At 39.7% G+C, this 11,626-nt stretch overlaps 1 protein-coding gene across 2 annotated transcripts; it reads left to right on the plus strand.

Annotated features, from left to right (window-relative positions):
* Positions 1 to 736: 736 nt before the first annotated feature.
* Positions 737 to 11,244, plus strand: COX18 (cytochrome c oxidase assembly factor COX18). Of its 2 annotated transcripts, none has more exons than XM_019720917.2 (6): positions 737 to 1,180; positions 2,331 to 2,431; positions 4,478 to 4,641; positions 5,259 to 5,380; positions 7,206 to 7,313; positions 9,979 to 11,244. In XM_019720917.2, the coding sequence occupies exons 1-6, from the start codon at positions 839 to 841 to the stop codon at positions 10,150 to 10,152; spliced, it is 1,011 nt and encodes a 336-aa protein (XP_019576476.2). In that variant the 5' UTR covers positions 737 to 838; the 3' UTR covers positions 10,153 to 11,244. The 2 variants fall into 2 exon arrangements, with proteins under 2 accessions (XP_019576476.2, XP_019576468.2); XM_019720909.2 differs by having other exon boundaries at positions 738 to 1,180; positions 5,256 to 5,380; positions 9,979 to 10,371.
* Positions 11,245 to 11,626: the final 382 nt, after the last annotated feature.

Consider the following 11,626-nt stretch of genomic DNA (forward strand, 5'->3'; position numbering starts at 1 on the left):
GTAGACTTGGCACATTCCTTTAACCAGATGACACTTTATGCTGCTTTTTTTTGAAAGCTTACATAGGATACATGTAAGGTCTAGTAAATGTTTCACCGTGCTGCCAGTGATAATTCCGCTTACGTCAGAAAATGGTACTTTACCCTGAAGAGTTTTGCTGTTATATATAGTGGAAAAAACAAACAAAAAACACTAAAGGAAACTCAGATTGTAGGTGGGGTTGAAAATGCTACCTGAAACAGATGAGCCAATTAAATGTTTATATCACAGACTGAACTATGCCTAATGCATAAGAGATGCCGATTAAAACTCAGGGTTGGTCAGAAATACGTATCTCCCTCCAAGCTGGCTTTGCAGCAACTGGCAGTATAATCTATGTCGATCGCTAAAGGAAGCAATCAGGATACAGGTAAAGAGGTGGGGGGCTACCCTATGGTCACAAATACCACCCACCAAGCTTAACCCACGACAAATGACACGGTTAGTGTGATAAGGAAAGAGAAAACGCACATGGTGAAGTCTGACTTTACAAGGGAACAGGCCCCGCCCCTGCCTCCACAATTCCGGTCCGGCCTCCGAGCTCTACGCCAGCGGCGGGAAAGTTTCGTGTGTGCGCAGTCGGCCTGCCCACTGCCGCGTGGGAAAGGCGGGACTTCCCTGTCCTACGTCATCTCCAGTGCGACGCAAAAGTCACTGGCTTGACTGGGAAGGTCAATAGTGGCTGTGGGCGAGCACGTGCTCACTCTCTGTTCAGGGTTGCGGACGCATGCGCGTGGCGGCTTCGGCGGAGTGATTCCTGTTCTGAACCTGGGGTTTTGGGTTCAGCCCTGGCGCCGACATGCTGTGCCGGCTTGGCGGTCGGGGGCTGCGGCCGCTGTGTGCCCTGCAGCTGGGGGCCTGGGGCCCTCAACGTGCGCCCACCCCAGCCGGCGGCACTAAGCGCTCTGCTCTGCCACTGTGGCCAGTGCGTTCAGTCTCTGCAGTTAGCTCGGGCGGCGCGGGCGGCTGGTACGAGGCGCTGGCCACATCGGCGCCTGTGCAGGGCGCGGAGGAGCTGCTGCTCGGCGCACACACGGCCACGGGCCTGCCCTGGTGGGGCAGTATCCTCCTCACCACCGTGGCCCTGCGTGGCTCCGTCACGCTGCCCCTGGCGGCCTACCAGCACTACATTCTGGCCAAGGTGAGGGGCGCCGAGCCGCGCGTGGACCCTGCGCGTTCGCCTCTGCTGTGGGCGGTGGTCTGCTGAGCATCCACGGATACTTCCGGAGTGCTTGGTATTAATCATTTTGAGCATTTCATTGCTAAGAAATTTAACCAGCATTGATGTGTGAAGTAAGAGATATTTGGTGATGTACATGTCATTTTTTTTACCCTACTGGGTTTGTGCTCAAAGCACAAGTGGTTACCAAGCTTGTTGTTAGAGAAGGAGAGAAATAGAACTCAGCAGAAGTTGTATGGTGAAACCTACAAAATTACCTTCTTGGAGATGGTAACAGCCTGTATGTCTGCAGCATATTTCGTCCCCAAGTATTCCAGCTGATCTTTCTTATTAGAAAAAACTAAGCTAGCAGTTTGCAAACTTCATTCAAGCGGTACCACCCACAAGCCTGTGTCTGGTAATTCTTAGCCACTTGATCGTCAGTGCTTCCTTATCTTTTCTGTGGAATCAATAGTGATACCTTCCTGCTCTATTTTACAATGTTATGAGAGCAAATCAGATAATAGAGGTTAAAGTGCATTGAAAGCAAAGTATTACTCGAAGGTGAGACTTCAAGAATAATGGCTTTCATGTTTTAAGATTATTATCATTAGGGAGAAAAACCCAGAAACAAAACAGGAAGGGAATCATTAGCATCATTAAGGCAGTGAGCTACCTTACAGAAAGAGTTACAGAGCAGATATAAATGCAGTATATGGCTGTCACAAAGCATATTAAAGACTCTTAATTAATAGACTTCTATTTTTTCAGTTTAAGTGACTGGGAAATCCAGGGATGAAACATAAAAGTGCAGGGCGCAGTTCTCATTTAATCCTTATAATCCTGCAAAGTAGGTGCTGTTAGACATTTTATATATGAGGGAAAATGATCTTAGTGGTTAAGTAACTTGCCCAAGGTCGTACAGCTAAGTGTACAATCTGGAATTTGAATTTGGTTGTAACTGAGGATACTTTAAGCAAATTAACATCTTATGCTTAGACTTAAGGTTTCTTGACATGATCAGTACACCACATTTTTAAATGAGTTGAGGGAATAGGAAATGAAATTATCAGTAGTTATGAATAAAGATCCTTTATATGCTTATAACAAATTCTGCTTTTTCTTTAGCTAGGTGGAAAATTTGCAGCCAGAAATAAAAAACATTGCGAGGCATCTTAACCAGGAAGTTGCAATTCGTGCACATCAGTTGGGGTGGTCCAAAAGAGTTGCCAGGTAAGCTAATTCTATGCATATAAGACTGTGAATACACACACACACACATGATTTTAATTATAAATTAATATAAGATGTGGTTTGTTGTAGCTTTAGCAGCAAAATAGTTATTTTTACTCTTTAGTATCTTAATAAGTTTTTGTGGCATAATAGATTTATATACTGGACTGTGAAAGCAAAGAAATGGAGAAACAAGGATAATAAGGTCAAGTTTCTTGCTCCTAAGGGACTCCAGCCTACTGAAAAAGACCTGGAATCAAATAATGACTGAATTAAGTACTATCAAAACGGTTTTTGTACAAGGAGTTGGGTCACCATGGAAAGTCAGGGAAGGTTTCACAGGATAAAGATACTGTGCCAATCTGTTGGGATTTTAGTCAACAAGTGATAAAGATTATTTCCAAACTTGACCTTTTTGAAAAGATACAGTAGGCAATAGATCATAGAAATGGGGCAGTAGAAAATGTGAATGTCATGATAGAAGCAACTGGATAGTCATGGTAATGATAGAAGCAACTGGATAGTCAGGGCACTGTCCATCCACTGTAGTTACTTTGTGTAGTTGTCTGCATGGGTTCTTAGAAAGCCGTTACCCAAGGGTGTTTGCTCATGCTGCAGTCATCCACTGGGAACTTCTAAGTTCTCTTGCTTCAATCAACCTAAGCTATTACTTAGTTTCCCAAATTCTGATCCTTATTACTCTGTGAAAAGTGTTCACCATTTCACAGCAGTGAGAAAAATAAGGGCTTTGTAGTATAAATATGTACTCCTATAGGTGTAATTATTCATATGATTTTATATAGGTGTAAATTTGCCAACTGTCTTCAATATGAAATTGCTCTCCCTTTAGTGTTAAAAAGACCTGACATTTAAAAGTCATTGTGGTGGTTTAGTGTCTTTATGTGATAAAATTGGCAAACCTATAGTTTTGAAGATTTACTGATCAGCTAAATCTCAGAACTACAGGTCTAGGCCAAAGAACAGGTTAGTAGCTGCTCACCTGGGTTATAAATGCAGCTAGATATGACTGGTACCTTGCTTATGCAGCACTGGCAGGATGATTGTCTAGCCATATCCTTACGCAGATGGGTGGCTCTGTAGGAAGACACATCTGAGGGTTTCCTGGATTTTCAATGGGACTGAGTCTTGAAGGATGAACGGGAGTTTGTCAGGTAACAGCCACAATAGTGAGCTATCTGCACAGATGATGTAATAATTTCCAAAGGCATGCTGATGTGAAAGTCTGATGTGTTGGATGACCTAAGTAATTCAGGCACCAGAATATACAGGTGTCTGTAGGAGAGTAACAGATGTAAAGTTGGAAGAGTAGGCAGAGGCTAAATTACAAAGAGCCTGGAATGTCAGCGTGTACTATCTTAATTCAATACACTGTAATTCGATTAAATTCAGCACACCTATGGATGCCTACCTTGTGCAAAAATGCTACAAGACATTTAGAGATGAACGGGACCTAACACTTGGACCTTCAAGGAGACTATAGGCTGAAAGGTAGACTTAAGACAAGAACTAATACGGTTAACAGAGAAACAGATTAAGAAAATCTTCATGAAAGAGATGATTGAAGAATGGAGACCATTTTGATAGATCAAGAGCATACACTGTACAAAACCACGTTGCTACAGAAAATATATTCAGGGAATCAAGTAATTGAGCTTGGCAGGAGTAGAGGGATTTGAGTAAACTGCGCTTTCACCTTTAGTATCTCTGACAGAGGCTGTGGTCATAACACAGTAGTGCAGTTTCGCTTAGTAAAGCCTACTTGGCCCAAGACCACGATGGACAAAGCCTATAGTCTGACAAGGTCAGATTATTGAACTGTAATTCAAGTACATTGCCAGAGATTTTTCAGTAAAAGACTTTGTCTTTTGTTTAGGCAGTCCCTTAGGGCTGTGACAGCTAAAAATCCTACACAAATTCTTCAGCCAGTAACCACACATGGCTGTATTTGTACTGTGGTATGAAGCATTGTTAGTCGTCAGATGACATTTTTCTTCTTCCCCTTTTCCCCCCTCTCCCTCAAACTAGGCTCACTTATCTAAAGAATATGCGGAGGCTTGTTTCAGAGCTGTATGTTCGGGATAACTGCCACCCTTTCAAAGCCACAGTGTTGGTGTGGATTCAGCTTCCAATGTGGATCTTCATGTCTGTTGCTCTGCGGAATTTTAGCACAGGGGCAGCACATGCGCAAGGTACTTACAGAATCTGTTTCCCCCAAATAGTTCTCTAATATTGTCTTGGTACTCGAAAGCAAACGCAAAACCATGCTTTCCATAATGAGAATACTTTAACCATCTTCCTATAAAGGGTGTAAATATAGAATTCAAAATGGTAAGTGTAAGTAAACTAGCTGTGTTGAGAAAACAAATCTAGGAAGGACAGCAGTAATCCTGCTTCTTGGAGGTCGTAATAAAATTAGTATTATTGGTTTCTTAGCCAAAAATTGTTTCCTCTTATAAAATTAAGAGACCAGAAAAGCTTTCACAGTTATAAGTGTAAACATTAATTAAAAAAACGATATCAACTAAAGCATTTGTTTTCAACTTCCACCTAAAGGCATTTAAGTCTGAAAAGATTACTGCTACATATCTTTATGCTCTCTACGTCCGTTTGCTGCAGAAAGCTGCTTACCTTTCTCTCAGTACAGAAAGGACTAATTTGTGTTGTGGAATGAAAATAGCCTGAATAAAACCAGTTCAAGTCTTTAAAAGTGTGAGGGACACCTTATTGGAATTATCATACTACTTATGTCTTGTAGATTTCTTTTTGCTGTTTTTAGAAATTGTTTTATTTATAAAACTTTCAGCAGGTTTTTCTGTTCAGGAGCAGTTAGCTACTGGCGGGGTCCTGTGGTTTCCTGACCTCACTGCACTGGATTCCACGTGGATTCTGCCTGTCTCCCTTGGTGTCATCAATTTATTAATAGTAGAGGTCAGTGGTTTTAAATGCATTTGCTTGCCATTTAAATCATTAGATTTTTGTTGTTGCTGTTCTGACATGAAATTTAAATGTGACTGAGTTGGTGGTGATAGCTCTGAACTAGAATGTAGACTCCTTGGTTTCTAGTCGCAGATCAGCCATTGACAAACTAATGTCTGTCTTAGGCCAATTTCTTAACCTCTCGGTGATGGTGGGGGCGGGGAGTCAGAATGCTCATTAATTAAAATAAGAAAGCTGAATTCGAATACTTTCAAAGTCTCTTTCAGCTTTAAAATTATATGATTCTAATGCATTTAACTTTGTGATTTGCTTTTGGTTAAGAGTGATTAAGATGCCTAATCAATCTGGTTTTATTCCCACAATACATTGGTGTTTTTAATACATGTTTAATATGTAAATTTGTAGGGAGGGTACACAGTCGGTACCTGACTGCCATTTTTTAGCTATATGTCCTTAGAAAAACCATCGAACTTCCTTATAAGATGGAGTGGAAAAACACATGTAAAATGTGACCTCTCAGCCATCCAAGTCTTACCCTTATGCCACGCTCCTTTACACAGCAGTGTAGGGGAAGCATGCCTTTAATTTCAGAAAGAGTTGTCCTCAGACTCTGAGTGGAACATAGACTCTTTAAAGTAGAAGAAATGATCTACCTCAGTCGAGATCGCCTAGACCTCGTGTCCCCTGGTCTCTCAGAAATCTAATCCACCCCTTTTTTAGACACAAGAAATGAAGATGATACTGTAAGATGTTGTTGGGTGGAAGTTTCTTGAGGAAATACGCCAGGTGTAGTCTTAAGTATGTTTCCCTAGGAGCACTTAGCTGAGGCCTGTGAGTGTGATTGATACTGGGTGAATATTTGTTAGAAAGAAGGAAGTGATAAACACAAGGTCACCACGGATTAATGTCGGTCTTTCCTTTATACCATCTGCCAATGCAGCCTGCGTGTGTTTAGTAAAAGCTTATTCTTCCTTAACATACACCATGTGCCAGGCACTATTTTAAGCAGTTTACATGAATTAACTCATTTAATTAGACTAATCCTGTGATGTAGGTACTATTACGAACCCCATTTTAAGGTGGAGAAAATGAGGCACAGAAAGATGAAGTAAATTGTGCCAAGTCACGTCATCACGATGTGAGTATGCAGGGCCGCCGTGTGAACCTGGGTAGTGTAGGCCTAGAGTCTGCTCGTAATCATTATACTGCGCTGCCTCTTAATAAATCATTCATAAATCATAACTGCTGCTTTTCCGAGCCTTGGTTCTTCCCCTTCATCTATGTAGCCAGATCACAAACCTTTGAGATACCAAGTTCCTTCTTTATGCCTGGCACTGTACTTAAGTGCCAAAAAACAAGGGTGATGTTTCATACCTAGTACCTATCTTGAGGGACTTTCAGTCTTACAGTCTTTTTCTTTAATGTTTATTTTTCAATTACAGTTGACATACAATATTATATTAGTTTCAGGTATACAACATAGTGATTAGACATTTATATAACTTATGAAGTGGTTAGACCCCCAGTCTTACAATCTTCAGAAAGCATTGACTTGTAAAAATTATGCTGTGATTCTGTTTAATATAGCTGAATCTCTTCTTTATTGCTATTTATTGAAGCTACATTGTAAGAATTCTGCATAATTAAGTTTTTTAAGAGCTAATCAACCAAATTTATCAGTGTTTGATTTTTAATTTTTTTGCTTTTATTAAAATATAAGTAGAGGCCAATCAAAAATCAGTTTGTATTTTAAAGCTTGTCTAACTTAATATGCATTTTAATAATCATTATATTTGTATATATTCTACCCCCTCAGATTTTTGCTCTGCAAAAAATTGGAATGTCTCGTTTTCAGACGTATATTACACACTTCATCCGTGCGGTGTCAGTGTTAATGATTCCAGTCGCTGCAACAGTACCGTCAGTAAGTAAGCATAAGCATCGTGTGTAGCTTGTGCGAAGTCCTGTCTCTTACTTAGACTGGCTGGGATTCTGCCTCTCTGTTGAGCTTCCTCTGAATACTCAGCCTTACCAGTTTCTGAGTTTCTGTAATAACCAATCTACTGTCTCTGTTACCAAATGACACGTAAATGTTTCTTGGGATTGGTTAATCTTCCTTTATGTAATTGTGTATTAACTCTTTTACTAAATCAAACTCTTTTTAATCTTGCAAAGTACCTTGCACAGTACTATGAACAAAGTATTTGCTCTGTTTGATTAGTTGAAATATTGAATTCTTTTTGTTTACATAGACTGGACCTAGGAATTTAGCACTTAAAAAAGAAAGAAAACTTTGTGCCAAGTCTCTGTGGATTCGTATGTAATACTGTTTAACCTCATACAGTTCTATGAGATAGATACACTTGTCCCCATTTATATGTAATTAAACTTCGATAGAAATAGAAAAAGAAATAGTTATGTTTGTAGTTATTTCATATGCTTAGTCTTTTTCTTATTTCTCATGGATTCCTTAGTGCTAAGAGGACAGAAGCTGTGTCAGGTATAGCTCTGCCTTTTCTCAGAGCCGACACAGAGACCGTAAAATAGAATTCATTTACTGCTGGTAGTTAGGGTTATATCAGCATATATAAAAGTTCTCCACATTACGTGTCTTAGGAATCTGAAACTATGTTTTCATCATCAAAAACGCATTTTTAAAGCTGTGTCTTGGATAGAATATTGTCATTAATTCTGTGTAAAAATAAGTAAGTTTTCACATTCTAAAATAGACATCATAATGTCTGAAAATTAATGAAATTACATCAAGTGCCTATTGTAGTACTTTTCATGTAATAGTAGTAGTATTCTAAAGTGCTCTGTAAAAATAGAACAATACAGATTCACTACATTTCTGGGAAGAAATAATACCAACTATAACTGAGGAAACCCCCACCCCAGATCAAATAAAATAGGAGCAGTGAAGTTTTGGTGGGGAACTGGATTCAGAGTGAGTAACAGAGATCTAAAAAAAAGTGTCTTAAATACCCCAAAGTTTATTCTCTCAAATATAGGAAATTCACAGTTAGGCAGTTCAGTATAGAATTGACGTGGCAGCTCTGTGAAAGTATGAGAGACCCGACCTTCTTTTCTCTCTTACTGCTCCATCATCCACGGTCTAATTTCTATCCTTAAGGCCACAGTATGGCCGTGACGGCTGCTGGAGCTTCTCATCTTGCAGGAACGGTAAAAGGGTGTTTCAGGGGCGGTCAGCCCCATTTAAGGAGCCTTGCCAAATGTCTCACCAAACACTGTGCTTACATCTTAGTTATGTGGCCACACCTAATTACGGGAGAGGCTGGGAAGTACTCTTTATTTTAGGTGGTAGTACACCCAGCTAAAAATTAGGACTTTATTACTAAGGAAGAAGAACAAGTCTCAGTAGACAACTTGTAGTCTGTGTAATTGGGTTTGGGGTACCTTTTGCTTAGTGGATAAATCAGATGATGATGATGATAGCTAGTATTTAGTTAATATTGACTTTGTGCCAGACACTATTTAAAACAGTTTACACATATTAGCTCATGTAATTCTCCTAACAATGCACTGAAGTGGGTGCTATTATAATCTCCACTTTAGTGATGAAGAAACTTAAGCACAGAGAGGTGAAGTAACTCATCCAAGGTCACACATCATTAGGTGGCAGAGTCTTAACACACATCCAGGCAGTTTCGCTCCTGCTCTTGACTACTAGGCTAATTTGCCTTTGATGATATGTTACTTGCTGCCCCTAAAAATGTGCTTTTGGTACAAATGCACGTTTAATACGGGTCACATACTGTCCTTTGCACTCTTATGTGAATTACCTCATTTATTCCTCACAGCAACCTTCTGCGATAGGTATAGTTCTGTGCATATTTTATAAATGAAGAAACTGAAACAAAAAAAATAACTTACCGAAAGTCAAATAAATGGAATTCAGACTCAAGCAATTTCACTCCAGGGCCGGGACTCAGCCACCACTCGGTTGTGCCTCTGGGGCCTGATTCCCTTTTGATGCCAAAGAGAAGTTTGGAACAGATGCATGTATGGGAATGTTTGGAGAGGCTGCAGAACTTAAGAAATCAATTTGGTAGTAGTACAAAAGAAAATTCAAGACAATGCTGAGACTACATGTCTCAGAAAAAGCCGAAGAATGCATTCCTGACTACACGTAGAAACTGGTACTAGAAAAGTTTGGAAGATAGATGACTATAGGGAGGAAAATGAGGTCTAGGGAGGCTGGTGCCATGGGGACATTAGTGGTCATGTCCCCAGTAACCTGCCTCTAGGACAGCAGCTTGTCAGGACTCTTGGTGGGAAAGAGGCGTGTGTAAGTGCCAAAGCAGGGAGCGAGATCTCTCTTGGGCCTCTGGGAGCTGCTCTCTGTCATCTGCTTTCTATCATGAATACCTCTCCTTGTGCTTTTTGTTTGCTTTTTGGTCTTCCTTTTATCCTTTCTTACCTATTAGATCCCTTCAGGTATCTGATGGCCACTGCAGATCTTGTTCAGTCTTGGTCTACTTTACACACAAATTGCTGCCTGTCTCTGGAGCTTGCTTTCCTTGGAGAACAAGAGGTGCTAACATTCATGTCCTTTCTTCTTTTTACAGTCGATTGTTCTCTACTGGTTATGCTCCAGCTTCATGGGCCTTTCACAGAACTTGCTGCTGCGTTCTCCTAGGTTTCGCCAACTTTGCCGAATACCATTGACCAAGGGAGATTCAGACACTCCTTATAAGGACCTCTTTGCTGCCTTTTACTCCAAGTTCATTTCAAGAAAATGATATACTTTTCAGTGATTTTGAAACAGAAGTGTCACTACCACCTTAATATATTTAAAAGATTTAGAAATTCAGATATGATTTAATTGGCCTGTATTTCAAATGAACTCTGTGAAGTACTGTAGGTCAAGATATAATCAAGATATATTTGACAATACTTAAAATCTTTTAAGTGCTAGAAATGTATGTATAATTATGTGCAAACAATATACAAGTGGAACTGAAGTGTCTGGCTCTGTTTGGAAATTTACAACTTGCTAGAGGTGCTAGAACTTTGGAGAACAGGACTAGATACTAACTGATGTTAAATTGTACTGAACTGTCCCACATATTAAAATTTTATAAAGTAGGAGAATCCAATGAGGTGGTGTTTGAAATTTGGATGTGAAGTATCATAGGTCTGTTTGAGCATCTGATAAAGTCATGGTCAGAAAAATCAAAGGATTACAACACGAGGGCCTTCACTGACCACCCCCCGAAGGCCTTCTGATAACTCCTGGTTAAGAAGTCTTACTCTAATGAAACGTAGATCGATGGTGAGTTAATGTGTGACTTTGTAAAAATGGACTTGAGATACATGCAGTAGAGTAGTCCGTGCATGCAAGGAAGTAACCTAATGTGGTCGGTGATGTTGCTTCTCAACTGTGCTCTGAGAGAACACAAAGTGTACATTCCTTTTCCTGTAAGAAGTCTGGAATACAAAATATGGAACTAAGGACTGCTAGAGACCAAAGTGGAAAATCTTAAGCACTAAATTTGTTTAGTCAAAGGAGAATAAACCAGGAGAGCGGCTACCTATGAGGGAAGTGATTTTATAAACCATTGTTTATCTGGAAGATATTCTAATGGGTTTAAACTATGGTAGATGTTTAATATAGGAAAAATTGACAGGTAATATAAATTGTGGACCCAGTTTGTTTAACTTGAAAAGATGATAAAATTAAATTTGGTTGAAATAGTTAGGAATAAATTTGACAAGGCATTTGAGATTATAAATTATACATTTTCACTGAGTTGGAATGTGAACCTGATTCTGAGATGCCCTATTATCCTATCTCATGTTTTACAGTAAAATAAAAACAAAAATGAAATTAATTAGTCATTTCTTGAGTGAGGTCTATTATATCTTTGCCATTTAGGTTGTCATGTTACTACAGCTCACTGAGAATTTAGAGGTAGAAATTGAGACTAGCTTCTCTTTTTCCTGACTTCCCAGCCCTAGTGTATGGCTGCCATATTGCGAAAACCATGCTTCCCAATCATAGTGAAGGAATTGAAACTCACATACAGTCAATTTTTATTATTTGCAGATTTCATATTTGCCAATTTGCCTACCTGCTGAAATTTATTTGTAACCCCTAAATCAATGCAGTGCTTTTGATGTCTTTCTTGGACACACAGTGTAGCAAAAAATTTGAGTCACCTGAGGCACATCTTCCCAACAAGGTCAAACAAGGCAGCACTGTGCCTTCATGTT

Source organism: Rhinolophus sinicus, linkage group LG02 (assembly GCF_036562045.2).
Source record: "Rhinolophus sinicus isolate RSC01 linkage group LG02, ASM3656204v1, whole genome shotgun sequence".
NCBI classification, from domain to species: domain Eukaryota; kingdom Metazoa; phylum Chordata; class Mammalia; order Chiroptera; family Rhinolophidae; genus Rhinolophus; species Rhinolophus sinicus.

What these genes read in the sequence shown, in the direction of transcription:
- COX18 (XM_019720909.2), top strand. Translation starts at nt 839, where the DNA reads ATGCTGTGCCGGCTTGGCGGTCGGGGGCTGCGGCCGCTGTGTGCCCTG. An exon ending in AGGGGCAGCACATGCGCAAG is followed by an intron (nt 4,642 to 5,255) that starts GTACTTACAGAA and finishes TAAAACTTTCAG; the next exon opens with CAGGTTTTTCTGTTCAGGAG. An exon ending in TCGCTGCAACAGTACCGTCA is followed by an intron (nt 7,314 to 9,978) that starts GTAAGTAAGCAT and finishes TTCTTTTTACAG; the next exon opens with TCGATTGTTCTCTACTGGTT.